This window comes from Mya arenaria, chromosome 10 (genome assembly GCF_026914265.1).
Source record: "Mya arenaria isolate MELC-2E11 chromosome 10, ASM2691426v1".
Classification (NCBI taxonomy): Eukaryota; Metazoa; Mollusca; class Bivalvia; order Myida; family Myidae; genus Mya; species Mya arenaria.
Window position 1 is genome coordinate 37,888,732 of NC_069131.1, and position 16,415 is coordinate 37,905,146.

The 16,415-nt window shown below is 34.7% G+C and overlaps 1 protein-coding gene and 1 long non-coding RNA gene across 2 annotated transcripts; both read right to left on the reverse strand.

The window, feature by feature from the left end:
* Positions 1 to 2,191: 2,191 nt before the first annotated feature.
* On the reverse strand, positions 2,192 to 12,754 carry LOC128204162 (receptor-type tyrosine-protein phosphatase S-like). Its single transcript, XM_052905537.1, has 20 exons — positions 11,380 to 12,754; positions 11,041 to 11,158; positions 10,755 to 10,843; positions 9,682 to 9,810; positions 9,300 to 9,445; positions 8,795 to 8,882; positions 8,462 to 8,526; positions 8,050 to 8,086; positions 7,727 to 7,833; positions 7,406 to 7,531; positions 6,763 to 6,911; positions 6,111 to 6,246; positions 5,710 to 5,838; positions 5,355 to 5,457; positions 5,050 to 5,126; positions 4,550 to 4,684; positions 4,296 to 4,433; positions 3,847 to 4,001; positions 3,353 to 3,488; positions 2,192 to 3,121 (listed from the first exon to the last, which is right to left on the reverse strand). The coding sequence occupies exons 1-20, from the start codon at positions 11,654 to 11,656 to the stop codon at positions 3,029 to 3,031; spliced, it is 2,433 nt and encodes an 810-aa protein (XP_052761497.1). The 5' UTR covers positions 11,657 to 12,754; the 3' UTR covers positions 2,192 to 3,028.
* Positions 12,755 to 12,756: 2 nt separating this feature from the next.
* On the reverse strand, positions 12,757 to 15,878 carry LOC128204165 (uncharacterized). The gene is made up of 3 exons (XR_008256111.1): positions 15,852 to 15,878; positions 13,049 to 13,119; positions 12,757 to 12,915 (listed from the first exon to the last, which is right to left on the reverse strand). It is a non-coding gene; the product is annotated as an uncharacterized LOC128204165 (long non-coding RNA).
* Between the last annotated feature and the right edge of the window lie 537 nt (positions 15,879 to 16,415).

Here is a 16,415-nt window from a genome sequence, read left to right on the forward strand (position 1 = left end):
AAAGGACTAACCATTTAACATCTGAACGGAGTTTACATAACAATCCTTGTTACTTCATAATTTTCAAACGCTTTGATGTCTCTATGAAGATTTAAACAGCAAATCTAAAATGAATGTTTTTTTTATTAATATAAATTAGTCTCTCATTTCTCATATATGTTCGGTCCCAAAAATTATGACCTGCGGAACTAGGACCACCTTGACGATGTATGGCACTCCCTGCACGGCTTACCGACACGTTTCTACGATCGTTAAATGCCGTTTGTATACGCTGGCACGCACGATGATGTGAGAAACATCGCTGAGATTCTAAAGCAAGCAAGCAAGCAAAATGAAACGTGAATATTCATGGATATTTGTATGCCTATGGTGGCGGCACAGAGGCGGCTTCGGGATTCGACGTTAGCATGGGCGTATCTTATGGGGGTAGTCTTTTTAAAACTTTCAATTCCTCCCTCAGAATCAAAATTTCTTAGGTTTTAAGTGTTATTATGGGTGATTTGGGGTACTCCCTCTTAAAAGTTTTACAATTTATAGTCCGAAATGGCGTATGTTGCACTATATCGCGATCAAATAATAATAGTAAACTTGGACTGTTATGGCGTGGGGGGACAGCAAGTGCGCCCCCTCCCTGAATCCGCTATTGACACATCTTTCTGCAATCTTCATCTTCATTTGACATAGAATAATCGTTTTGGCCGCCTTTGTTAACATTTGAAAGGGTATAACATGCCCAATACTGATTTATAAAATAAAATAAATGATCGAACAAAAAAAGGGAACAGGCAAAAAATACCTCGATGTGCATTTAAAAACAAACACTTTCCAAGGGGCATACCCTGATCAAGCTTCGCCCCAGGGTGCGTAATATTGATCCCTGACCTCGTTCTCTATTAGGTACTTCAACTACGCCCCGCCAGGACAGCACACACTAGAATGATTTCTTTTTTAAATAAAATACATGCATACTTCAATTACGCCCCGCCAAGACAGCACACACTAGAATAATTTCTTTTTTTTTCAAATCTAATACATGCATACTTCAATTACGCCCCGCCAAAACAGCACACGCTATAATTATTTCTTTTTTCAAATGATTGATTATTATACTTATAATAATGACTTGTATGGTAATGAATGACTTTTTTATTTGAAAAATAAATTACATGTAAATGATACTGAATTATTCAGATATTCGGCAAATAAGGTCCGATATTGTGACTTGATGCCTAACTGGAATCGTCTTAGTTAGTCAAGAAGTAGTATAAACACAGATGTTTGATGGTATTTGAGCAAACTTGATCTGTTTAGAACTAAATAAGGTAAAATGATGTGTTTTTTTTTCATTCTGGTAAATACTTCGATGATTTAAGATCTAGTTTATCATTATTTCAGTTTTTGGGAGTACTCTGCCTTGGTATTGAGTTAAGTTCAAATTTGAATTAGTTACCCTACAAGAGAGATGTGTAAGTGTAACCATTATCTGGGCAAACGGGAAGTTGCCTCAATTTTAAGAAGCCAAAAAGTTTAGATAAAAGCTCTGCGCGTACCTTAAAACAAGTTTAAGTAATAATGTCTACCCTTCGATTCTTCATATAAATCTAATTATTACTTTACTTCGAGGAAATGATTGGAACTTGAGACATAGATAGACAGTGATGACACCATTTAAAGCACCCCTTGCAAGAATTATAAATATATGACACTTTATTGCAATTTAATCTCCCAGTGTTTATTTCTGATAATGCAAACGTTGTTTAGACACTTAAAACAAAAGCTATTTGCTTGAAACTGTACGAACGCACGCCCACCCCCCCCCCTCCACACACACACACACACACACACACACACACACACACACACACACACACACACACACACACACACACACACACACACACACACACACCGGGAACGTTAAAAACCCAAGCAGTCTATCCGAGATAAGAGCTATAGTTTCTCAACCAAAATACCCTACGTTTAACGTAATCACTTCCGTTCTTGTCTGTTAGGCAACACTCAAAGAACGATATTGATGCTGAATACAACGTACTTGCATTGGCTAACTTAGATCGCAATATAGTAATGATTTACCATCTTTGTTCCATCACCGTTTTTTGAACAAAATAAGTAGGATGTCTTGATTTTTATCTAGTATTTATTTACTATATGGTTAAACATTTATATATTAACAAACATTAAAGACATGAAGTACGTAGTACGATTGCCTAGTTAGTTCTACTTTACATTCAACCATAAATCATCAGTTGGCTAGACTCGGATGAACGGCCGACTCTAACATTTAAATCGTTTTGATGATCGGACAGTTTTCATATGGCATCTGTCAATCTTTCACAGAACCTATTGTCCTATATTCTGGAGGGTTGCCAGCAGAGGTTGTCGCTTTTTGCATCCTCTAAGGTTGCTTTTGTAGGCGATATGATGTGTCTGGTGTGACATAATGATCCTTAGGTCAAATATTATCATTACAATAGATTAAGGATTAGTAGTTTAAATAACAGTTTCATTTACATTCAGCAGTTATTAAATGTTTACATACACCCTAATGACCTAATAGTTTTCTCGAGATTTCTGTTAGCAATCTTCTCAAAAGACTTTCTTCAGAGGTCATGTATTTCCGAATCAATATTTCAACATTAAAATCTATACAGGTATTAGCAAGTCCGTTTTAATATTAACAGTCAATAATGATAAAAGAGGCACTGAAGGACATCAGTGCCACAAGCATAGGTAAACAACACTATATATGTATATACTATAAAAATAAAAGAAATTAAAAAAGCAACATAAGTAATCAATTACTAACAATATAATATATACAAAAGTATGCTCAGTTCGGTCCCTTAGTATTAATATATACAATCATTGTGTTTTAGTTCTGTAAGTGTTGGATATAAATAATAACACAAAAATATAAGAAATTAAAATTGCAACAGCGTCATTTTTTGTATGAACAATCGTTCTGAATTTATATGTTTTTGTTATCCATGTTCCTAATTCATGATCTCTATTCATTTGAACCAGCAAAGTTAGCATACACATCCTTGTCAAATGCTCGCAAGTATTCCATGACGCTCTCGTGACAGAAGATGAATTGATCCTGGAAACACACAAATACATGTAGTACTTTTACTTTCATTAAAGTAAACTACATACAATTCGTATGGCTATTAAATGGGTTTTAACCGAAACACCTTATGATACAGGAATGAAAATGATAATTTGCTTCAGAATAAATGCAAGGCGCAATTCATGAATAAACCATGCCGATTACTGTAACGATTCTAAACATGGGCGTCTTACTAAAATGCTTTTAACGAATGACAGTTACCAAATTCGGAATCGCCAGTCGTCGCATGGTCTTGACTTTCCTAACAGCATTGAGAACACTAACTTCGTGTTCTGTGGCCATTTTCCTCAGCAGCATTGACACCACGCAGAATAGACACGTTCGGCCTGCTCCGTCACTGTATTGGATGATGCAATTTAACATTTACTATTTCAAAATTACTTTCAACCCATTTTCAGACAGTTTAATTGCCTGAACGAGTTCATTTAAAGTAAAACACTATAAAGTTATCATTTGAAATGATTGGTTGTCTTGTCTGAACGACAACTATGAAGTTCACTAAAACAATACATTTATTTCAGCCCGATTGTGAAGACAGCTGTAAGCTGATTTTTGTATTTCAAGAGTAAAATTCGGGTAGTTACTAGAACTAGTGACCTACTTTAGTGATATATTACAAAAGACCATTTGGTTAAACCAGACCCATACAAGATTTAATATTAATGCAATTGAAAAGCTGTACAAGTAATTCGTACAAACAATGTAGAAGTATCGGTCCATCTTTCTGTTTGTTTGCTGTTTCCTCCACGTCATTCAGGAAGGTGAGAAAGTTTTCAACAGAAAGAGGGACATTCTTAATTTCATCCCACTCGGTGAACTGCATGTGGGCCAGAGTTTTCTCCGAAAGGCGCTGAAAAGGAACATGACGTTTCTTTGGAATCAGTTATTGTCATGATGTTCATTATTCGTGATTAGAGTTAATAAAAACGCGTCAAACTGTTCCAATGTTAAGCATTTAAAACGAAGCCTGCAATACAATAAAGTGTGAATAAATCGACTATATTCATTCGTTCTCTAATCTCATTTCATTTTCTTATTGCTTGTCATAAATGTTTGTCGTAATCAAAAACGATTTCCATTATTCGATGGATATAGATACTTAAATATGATGATGATTATGTTACTACTTTATTACTCTTATTACCCCTGTCGCTCTCGTATGTCGTATCTTAAGGCTTCTTATTGCATAGTGTGATTTCCTTGTTTCACGTGAAGAGCTGACTTCAAATGACCCCTTCTTTAACACCTGCATGTTTTCCGCCGGGTAGTATATTCCAACATTCTGTTAATAAACAATGTCAGGTAACATTATTAATATTACTCTTAAAGAACAAATTTCAAATGGCTGTAGAGTTGATTATAATATTTCAATAATAGAATCATGTGTGTATTATTTACCCTTTGTTTGTCCATTTCTGGCTCAAAACTGACAATACATGAGCAGTTTTCTTGGACAACCAATGTCAGGAAGGCATTAACGGTCTCTGGCAAAGGAGTCTGTGCAACAAGAAATCGGCGTTTTTCTTTGAAACCCTGAAAGAGATGTTAATGTTCATGTCCTCATCGGCTTGACTTGAATAACAGTCAGATAAACAACATGTTTTTTTTATTTATGATATAGGCATAGCTATGGTTAACCATCAATAAACTACTCAACCGCTTATGTTTTAACATTTGAATATACAACAATGAAACATATTTGAAATCCTATTATATACATGTTTATTTGATTTTTAAGGCTCAGATATGCCTATGGTGTCGGAGAAGATTGTTAAAAAAAACATCATTAAGTTCATATGCCCGTTTGAGAATGAATTCAGTTTAATATATTGTTTAAGAAATAAAAGTTTATATGTACATATATTGAATGTCAGCTAACTAAACAAACGTTCACCCACATGTATATACACAGCATTGATGTAATCAGACGCTCCACTTTCCAACCCAAGGTAGAGTCGTGGTCGGTTTTCATCACCTACAGTGAAAAGCCTTTGTTCGTTATATGTCTGGCAACTAGATGTTGCTATAGTTTTTATTTTATTATCATATTTTAAGTGCAAAGGGAAGACTTGTTCAGATCTTCATGTTGAAGTAACAATATCAAAATGTGGATGCAGTTCAAAGTGTTACTTTGTTTTATCATGTTATTAATCTAGGTAATCTATTTACTATTAAGGACAACAAGGAACAGGGAAATAAATACCTGGTATGTCTGCATTGGCCCGATTTTTAGCCAAGTTTTCTTTATTTATTTTGACTGCGTTTGCTTCCTGTTTCGATCGCTGTTCAACGGTGTGCTGAAGTTGCTGCAAAAATATGAATTCGCCATTGTATTGCATATAAATTGCAATGAAAGCTTTCAAATAATATCTTCCGGTTTGTTCGCTGTTATTACCATCATTAACATAAAACAAGATAATTATGCAGTAAAGATGTTATGATCAAACAAATAAACCCCAAACATTCGTAAAGTAATGATATTTTCAAACATTAATCAACTACAGATAATGAAAGGACTGGATTAAACTTAAACTTTAAATATATATATTAAAACCAACCTGAAATTGCCTGTTTAAGTCAGCTCTTCTTGTTGTCTTCATGTATTGCTGAAATTTTTCTGCCTTGATCGGAGTGCAATTGAAAGTCAGGGAATACACAACAGCCTTATGGAGATATTGATACTGTTCCTACAAACAAATGATGTTACAAAAACTGAAACAATTACATACGCTTAACACTTATGACTAAATCAATAAAAATGTAACCATTCAATTCCATGCTGCAAAACAGGGAGGCATTCATGTAAGGGTACATGGATATATGTGCTTTATTCAAGTACAATATGACATCATTGAATTAATATTGAAACGTTCATTTTATTTCATAACGCTAACAGCCTAACGCCGCAGAGCGAGTTCTGGGCATCTGACTGGAATAAAAGTGATATTATTTATCACACCATAGTCTGTATCATGTTCGGCCTGTTCTGTCGCATGTTGACCACACATCCAGGGATATCAACCGCTCCTTCAGTTTCACCCTCCTTCGTCAGGATGTCCAGAGCGATGTATGTGCCCGTTCGTCCCACACCGGCACTGCAAAAACAGATAAAAGACAAATATCCATAAACATAAATCCATTTGCATGAAACTATTTGGTTTCCAACCCGAGTACGCACACTTTGTACTTCAAACTTCAAAGGATTCGTCTATCTGTTTTTATATCGGTCAAAACAATAGTGTTTGTACTTATTGGTCGAGTTGCAAAATATAGCTTTTTCGTATATAAACTGTAAGATTATGTACGTGTGTTTGCTCGAGAATATGTTTGCAGATGATCTTGTTATGTAACCTTGCAACACAAAGTAAACGGACATGAAATGCGATTAACAAATAAGAGTGTGCACGAAAACTCCACAAAATCGAGAAAACATTATTGGAAACATTATTTTGTTTAAAACTCAGTCTCACACTCTATCTTTGAAGTGAACATTATATTGCACATGATAGAGATGTGTTTATGTTACAGGAATTTGAAAAAAACAAACAAACGTGTTTTGTACATCTTACTTTACTTAATATGGCAGGTTCAACAGTATATCAAAGCTATACCTGCAGTGAACTACAGTAGGTCCTTTATACGTTGTGGGGGTATTCAGTACTCTTTGTCTAAACTCAATGATCGCTGTGACGTCGTCAGGAATGCCTTTGTCAGGCCAACATGTGAAGTGCAGTTGATAGATGGACCTTTCTTCGGATGACTGAGAACCAATTGTAAATACAAGCAGAGGGCTTTAATTATAATTTTAACTTTGCCACAAATTCTACAAAATACATAAAAAATAGAAATATTTAATATTATATAAGTATTACTTCTAAATAAGAGCACTCTTTAATGAAAGTCAATTTTCCAATGCTATTTAATATTGACGTTAACATAACAATTCATGCATTGTGAATATATGCAACTTTTGATATTTAAATGTTGTCGTTATAAGTGATAAAACTGTAGTAGATACAAATGAATTCAAAAGAATGACATCTGCTTTCATAGTTTTTGCCTTCAATAGGAAAACACATATTACAAGTTATTATGTAGAAAACTTCCGCGTGCTTTTAAAACTATTAGGATGTAAAATACACTAAAATAGCTCAATTCATATTAATCACAAAGTAGTTTACCTTAAAATTTGGTTTATCATATTAGAAAATTAGAGAAGCATGAAGCAAACGCAATGTAATAATAAGTGTATACCTTTACAATTGTAAGGGCTCTTCTTGTAAACTCGGCATACATGTCCTCCGAATGACACGTAATTCTAAACTCGCCATACATCTTGTTAGTACCAACGTTTGGCCAATACTTTTCACATTTACCCGTCTATAAGAAAATTAACATATACAGTTTGATAATGGTTAAAATATATTTTCATGATTTCAATATAAAGTTCATGTATGTTAATGTATGTAAACAATTGAAACGTGCATACTTTCAGGTTTTTAGTGTAAAAGTTTTGTGTTGTATTTTAAAATGACTGCTAGGTGTTTACGTAATATACGATCAACAATGATTTACCCCATTTTCAATCAGGTTTGTGACCATGACAATCTTCTCAACCTTCTGTTGCCAAACCATCCGCCAGAAGGGTTCGAATTCACCACCCAGTTGATGCGACATTGGTCCTGAAAGATATTATAGCAACTTGTAAGCTAAAGCATGCAGCAGTTTGATGGTATCTACACGTTTGCAGTCCGGATTTCACAAAGAACATCCAGCCCAAGAGCTGACAGAGAAAATCTTCTACATATTATGAAAACTGACCCCGGTATGATGCATATATCTTTTACCATGATTAAATCGAATTGAATTAGTATTTGTAATAGAGGTATTAATTTTACCTAAGGTGGCGATGTACTCTTTTCTCTTTTTATAACCCTGCAGAAAAAGAAAACAACATTATATAACCCCTACCCTAACCTTGTATAAAAATTCGATTCCACCAGAGATGTGAACAAATGTACATTGTCCTAATTCTAAATGCTGTTCAAATTGATTGATTATATCGGCGGTTGTTATTTTACATATTAGAATGGAAAAGGGAAGATTTAAATATAACGTAAATTAAGACATCTTTGACGATCACTTTCGGTAAAACGTTTCAAACAACTGGAAAAAACATAGCTAATAAGATGACGCTTGCTACCCTTATATTTTTAAGTCTAACAACTATTTTATTTGTTACATATATACAGTTCTCTGACCCTGAACAATAAGCCATGCATTTATTCATAAAATCTAACACATCCTTACATCAATAAAACTTGCATTGATGTAATCTGAATCTTCATCACTAATCTTTACTCTGCAATCGTCATCTGTAGCAAAGACATAATAATGTAATTTTGAGTTGGATTTTAAACGTTAGGCTCCAAACAGGTTAGACAACAACAAACACGATTACAGCCGTAGAAATAATTATCCAGATTTAATATATCTGTGACGTTGTCAGCGAAAATGAGTTTTGTGTTAGAGAAAATAATATAATCATTTGTGCGAAGTATATTCAGGGCTCTCTTTTGCTGACGATGTCTTATTTGTGCATTAAATATCATAGTGTCTGTTGTTTAATTATCTTATACATACATGGATAAATTCCCTTGTATCTGTTCCTTGGCAGGTTCTCAACTCTTTGGGAGTGAACGTACGGCTTAATGAGTCCTTGGGGAAATTTCTAGCCATTCAAAAAAGATAATTGAACTTAGGACATTAAAGTTAAAATATGTATTAAAGTTGTGGTGAAGTTCAGGCACATTCAAAATGTGGCATGAAGTAGAATGGATTGGTATGAGCACTGATATATATATATTATTTTGGAAGTACACTCCTCTTAATTCCGAAATCGATCGGGTACAACCTAGTAATTTTCTTAATCCTTTTGACTTCTGGCTACACATCGCGGCTGGTGTGCTGTTGTAAAGTATGTTTAATTAAGAAATAGCATTCACGATTAAATGAATTTGTCCAAAAACGACAATGTCATTCTTAAAAACAAATAAACACTATATGACAACTATTTTTTGAACCAGAATCTGAGACTTCTAATTCTGTCATAAAAGCGTATTGATCAGCATAGAATCAAAGCACTTACCTCAAATGCAGCTTTAATATCATCTTGTGATAATGAATCAACGTATTCAACAAGACCGTCAACAGAAACTTTAGGCCTCTGCATTGTGACCGAGTCGTTGCAATATACACCAGCAGTGCTTTCAGCTTCGTGAATAGCATCTTTATCTGAATAAAGAATCGTACAAATAACTCATACAAAACACTAGTGAACCGATCCCACATCAAGAAGTTTAAGACTTTATGACGGAAAATAAATAGTGTAGCATCGGTCTTTGTTATGTGTCCTTTATTCACCTTTCACGATCATGTGTGTCAAAATACAAGTCAGTTTGCGCACAGGAAAGTTCACCTTTATTCTAAACTTCGCATTTCACTTTATTTTCTTTCTTACCAAACCTTACCGAATTCCGAATCTATCTCGCATATTGATGTTGGTTGCTTTGGTGCAGAAAGTCTGCTTGCTTGATGACTGTGACCAACTTGATTAGACTCTGTGGAATCTCGGTTGTCCCGCCCATGCCTTTCGTTTGCTGTAAAAAGTTTGACAAAACACTAAATAATGAGCTAACAAGCAAACGAGTTGCGAATGGCATTGAATATAAAAAAGTTAGACTCTAGGTGTGAACAAAGACTACAGTTGAGATTTGTGATGTATGTTGGCAATGTATTTTTCTTCAATAACATGGCTTCGAGCGTCGAGCTTCAAATTAATACGAGCTACTTACGATGTTTCAAGAGGAACAATAGTTCAGAAAAAGAGTGCGACTAAACAAATTTCATCTTAGACTACTAATACTGGCCTTGATCCTAGATAAACATAGCGAGGTCAACAATGATCATATAGGTATAAATCCGTCGAGGATTTCAAGAATAATCTCACTAACGACTTTCTGACTTTTGACCTACAAGCATGAAATTAAATTGATGTTCTGAAATATGAAGGTAATTAAAGGTTGTCAAAAGAGGTGATTCGAAATCTACATGAAACAAACCAAATTATGACAGTTGACTTTGTAGTATGATCTCGTATTTGACTGTTCACTGGTATGGTTTGATGATATGTTTGCGTCTCTGTGAACTAAATAAAGCATGTAAAACATGGAATTGTTCAATAGTTATAGTGTGAGCTTAAAGGAGGCACACATACGGATGAAAAGTAAACCACTGCAAAACACCCAGTAGTGATAATACGTAACTACGTCATGTTTAGTTATGAAGTTTCATTAAACAGGCCGGCGGTCCATAATATTTATAACAGTAGTTCTGATAGAGACGCAATGATGATTGTACATCAATATTTTAATCGTTCTAAACATCCATGAATACTTTTGTCTTTAAATGCGTCCAGCTGCGAAGTGTCAAAAAACGACTAGAATTTTTTTTAGAGGAGCCGTATTGACAACGTATGTGGCATTCATCATTTATCAGTAATGAATGATGTTAACTTAAATATGTTACGGTAATGCAGACTCACAATTGTTCTTGTATTCGACAATAACGTTGGCTTTAACCGTTGTATTTGTGCTTCTGTTTGTTTTGTTGGAGGAAAACAGGCGAACTAATCTGTAAGAAAGTAAACACAAATTAATATTTATGCTAAAAACTACAGAAAGTCTAAATTAATATGAAGACATTTATCGCATCTGCTTTTATTTCCTAGTCGGTTTGTTCTCACAGGACGACGTTAAATGCATTAATATTCGCACACTCAACGATATAATCGCAGGATAATTATATTTTGTAAAATGAAATGAAAATACCTTCGACGCAAGAAGAAGATCGCAACAACCACACCAATGATGACAACAACGGTCACTATCCCGGCACTATATCCTACTGGAGACCCGGCAGCAGCTAGATCTACTTGTTTATTGCTCACTTAAAAAGTACATTTAAAAGAGTAAAAATATACTATATATAATTGAGAAACATGTAAAGTTAATTTAAAAATAATTATTTTCCGCATAAACCGAAGTATGAACAATGACTAAGAATAATTTTCTTCAGGAAGCCGTTCAATCAACAAATGAAGTTATGCACATCGTGCATAGATGTATGTTTATTTCATTGAACGTTTTCAATTGATAAAGGATTCTTACCTGTGCAGTCATCGCCTTTGTAGCCATCAACGCATCCATATGTACATGTACCGACGTTGTTGCAACTCGTTTCTGTTTCATTTGGCTGACAGTTTACCAGGCATTTAGTTTCACATAAATATCCGTAGAAGTTTCTTGGGCAGACATTGCAACTTCCATTGTCATGTAGGTAATATCCATTATTACACAACAAGCACTCTCCATCAGTTTGGTTACATTGTAAACACTCGGCGACCGAACACCTCTTAGAACAATTGAGACCGTAAAAGCCTTCCATGCAACCGGAAATACACTCGGGTCCATTCTTGCAGACGCCATCTCTGCAATTTTTTGGACATGCACAGCACGCATTGTTATTAACGTAATACGTCTGGTTTATACATTGATCACACTCATTTCCGTAACAAAATTTCAATTGACACGTGCATTGTTGTTCGGGATTAGCGTACCCATTTGTACATGAAATACAAATATCTAATCCAATTGCACAGTTGCATTTAGGAGGGCATCGGCATGTTGCTCCAGTGTATCCACCGTGGCATAACACGCAGTGTGATGTATCATTTTGTAGACATGTTGCGCATGAACTGTTACAAGGGTCTGTGCAATTGTCACCCGAAAAACCATCAACACAACCAAGTATGCATCTCCCTTCATCTCGTGAGCAAGTGCCCCTTTTGCAATTATACGGGCAATGTAAGCCACATGATTGTCCATATAAAGCGTCTTCGCATTCTTCACAATTATCCCCAATAAAATTAGGAAGACATTCACAGGAGCCGGTGTTTCTGTAACAACCCTTTGTTTTGTTACAACCGACACTGCAATTTGTATCGCAATGATCACCGTATCGTCCAATTAAACATGTTTCACATGTTGTTCCTTCAAAGTTATCTAAACAGGAACACGTGCCATCTTTAGAACAATGTCTATTTACACAGCCTACAGAACAAAGTTTATCGCAGTCAGTCCCATGATATCCGGAAATGCATTTACTGCATGAAGTTCCGTTAAATTTTGAAGTACAATCACATGTTCCATCATCATTACAAGATCCGTTTTGACATCCATTGGAACAAGGCGTTAGACAGAACGTGCTGCTGTCATAGAAGCCCTTTTTACAAGAAATACAATCTCTCTCAGTTGTACATCTGCAATTCTGATTTAAGCAGTTTAAAATACAATCCGAGCCATATTTTCCTGGTATACATGTAGTGCATCTAGGCCCTTCGAAATCTGCTTAACATGAGTTACAAATGCCACCGTCATTACATGTTTCATTGTTACACCTGGCAGAACAACTCTTGTTACAAAGACTGTTTTTATCATAAAATGTATCTTTGCAGGTGTAACATATTTTGCCAGATTCATTTTCGCACGTGTAATAGTTTTCGGGACAAGGGTTATGACATCTGTAACCATACATGGTTTCAACACATCCGTCCTTACAAAGATTATCACTTACACATTTTGACGTTCCTCCATTACAGCACACACAATTTTTACTGCAATCCAGCTCTTTGCCGTCTATAATTACTGGAAGGAATTTGTGTCAAAAATGGGAATATGCCGTATCATTTGTTTCCTATGTTTCTCTTACTTAAGATAAAAACCAATATTTTGACATACACTTTACATAAGCATTTAACATAATTTTACATTTAAATACCTGTCAAACATGATCGAACGGCGCAGAGTAAAGTTAGTATCCACAAAATCATTTTTGTCCTGCTAGTGTCTCTGTAACGACATAATAGAGATAAAATGTTTATTGATAAACATTACAAGATTACGTATACAATCATAAAGCATTATCAAACCAGTGCAAGTAAAACCAAAAGCCTTATTACATGGAAAATACTGTAAGTCAAAATGTATTGACAGAATTGAGAAGAAAACTTTAACCTTATACATTGTCTTGCGTCTGTCGTTCCAACAAGCTGCTTCAAATTGTTACGTGGTTGGTGCTAAATACGCGTATTGAAATGTATTGCAGATAAACTTTTCGATAGTATTAACGAATATGAATCGTATTGCAAATTGTAATGGGGTATGAACATGAGTAACAGGGAATAGAAATGTAAAAAGGCTTACGTAAAGACGTAAATAAAAGAGAATGAGTCATTGGAAGAAAAACTGACATATCTTGAAGTAGGTTGCAGAAGTCAGGTCTGTTAAAATTATGTTGTTGATGAGTCAAAGTATTTTGGTCTGTTGGATAAATGTTAAGACACATTTGGCTTGCTCTTGAATTCCGGAAAAGTTGGCAAAGAAAGAAAAAGAGACATGTATCTTGAATATCCCCAAATGGACTATCTACGATTTTTTGAGAGAACCAATGTTAAGAGATCATGTGTAGCCTTGCGTAGTGTACACTCGATCTCCGATCTATATCGTAAAAAAAACAGGAGAAAAGTTGTGTTGGTTTTGTTCAGAATGCGTTTGAAAGCTGAGCGGGATGGGGCTGATCGAAGGGCATTCCACGAAGAGATAGTTGAAGGAAGACAAGAGTTTGACAACAGCTGAGATCTGCATGGGATAGTATGGATATATCTCCAACATGGGAGGGCATCATTGACGACAACTAAGGAGGGGTCATCTGACCTTTAGTGGTTCTAAGCGAATGCCGATGAGGACATAAGCAAGGGGCACCGGGTATAATTCTAGTGGCCTCGTGTTACAGTTTCTCGAGTTCTTCTTCTTCCGCTTGTGATATATTATCCCAGTCGACATCCGCGTACTCGAGGGTCTTAAGGGCTGTATAAACTATTTTAAATGATCTTCGATCAAAGAGGAATCGGTAATACCTCATTATATTTATTCGCTGTTTGGCCTTTTATTTGGCAGACTGAATGTGTTCATGCCAGAAGCAGGAACTTGAACGTTTGACATCCAAGTGTGTATGTGAAGTAACGTCCTTGATCTGTCGAGAAAATGGAAGTGTCTATGTTTTCTCAGGATGAAAAGAAACTAGCCCAAGTTCTACACATGAATGGATCTTAGCCAAGTCTTTAAGTAGACCTGTTGCAGCAAAAGGGTCATTGACAATCATGTATAATGCCGTATTATCTGCAAAAATACACTTTGAAGACTTAATTCCAAGCACCATTTCGATTTTATATAAATGTTAGAAAAAGGCAGACTAAGAATAGAGCCTGTGGCTAAGAGAAATTCCTGCTGTTACAGATACAGTGTACCCGAATGAACAACATATTGTGATTATAAACACGCAAGTCGATTTGTGTTGACGGCAATGCAAGCCAGAGTTAAGCACTTTTTATTTGTACATGACTGTTCGGAAGGTTTATGCATTTTTGGTAAAATAAATCTTGAAAAGAAAATCTCTGAAGTTATGCAATATGGAATTTCTAAATATCTAATGATCTATGTAAATTATGAATAAAAGGATCATGGAAATATGCCTGTCATATATTGCCTATCTTGAAATTGCATGTTTGGGTCATTTTATGACCAAAAGTAGACACAAAAACGATTTCAGACAAACTACCGTTAACTTAAACTATTAGCGTGATATTTGTTGTTATATTCTTTGAAACTGTGCTAATGTACACGTAGTTTTTATGTTATAATTTGCTCAACGATATTATTTCGTTCCTCTTTAGAAAAATAATTGTTGATATCAATCTAGTCAATGTCAGCATTTGGCTCAAGAAAAGCAGCTTTATTAGTTGAAAGAACGGTGAAGAAATCAAAGTAGTATTTGCAACTTAATGGTGCGTAGGTCGACCGAGTCGTGAGTCCCAAAGCAAATTTGAGACTTTAGGTAAACTGTCAATAAGCATATTTTTCACATACTGTTGCGTCATGGATCTTGGTGATTTCTTTTTTTTCATTCAAATATTATTGAATTCAAAAACAGAAAGTAAATATTTTTTGTCTTTAACTATATTGAGTTCTAAACATTAATCCAATGTATTAAAATATCGATCTATTTAATAATCAGTGCCATTTAGACATTACTGTATTTGTGTTTTGATCATTGTCTTCAGGCGTTGTGTGTCTCGATGAGTGTCTGTTGGGATTTAATAATATTTCTTTATAAAAGTTAAGTGTTCGAATTCTGATATATTTTTTGTAGTTTCGATTATTTCATAAGAAAGAACATACAAATTATCCACTTCAATAATCCTATCATTAGAAAAGATATATTAAAATTCAGCACAAAATCACCTTGAACCGAGATATGACAACATCGATATGACCGTTTATATCTAAAGTAGTAAGAAAGAATCATTTCATTTTGATTTTTAAGGAAGAAGAATTATCCAAAATGAATACTATTTTTATCAATTATATTGACGAAGCTCATTTCTTTTAAATGATAAACCAATTTTGGAGACTTAAATTTGCGCGGTAATACAACATTTAAAGAACTACCTCGTATGATATAATATTTAAAAGTAGCTTTTGTATTACGGACTTTGCTTCATTGTACAATTAACTAAACTCACTTTGATAGAAAATAATCCAAATCCTACACTACCACCGCATTACCGACTATGAAATATTTATTTTCAAAACAGGAAGAAAATGATGCAAAATACGTAGACGTATTTCTCACGGGGTCCTAACTCTGTAACACAAGAAACAGTTGAATGACGAGAAAAACATTGTTTTCCCCTCTTAAAACTGTGTCTATGATTAAAGTATTTTTCAAAACATGACTACATTATCTTTAAATAAATGATAACAGTATGAATTTTCGTAAACTGTAATAGATTCTTGACGGATACAAACGAACTGCTAAGCCCAGTATATTGTTCATTAGAATGTTCACCAATGGCATTTATCGATATACATGATGTACAAAATGATGAGCTTTAAAAATGAATAAACATTACAGATTTTGAATATGATATAATATGTGGAAATGATCAGAGCTTGAGATTTAGAAAATATATGTTCTTGATATTCGGGCCTGGTCTAAGTATTTGATTCCATTGTCAAGTACTAACTCAGTTGAGTACCTTGTCTAAATTAGGAGTAATAATCAACGAAAGGCGTTTATCCTTGTA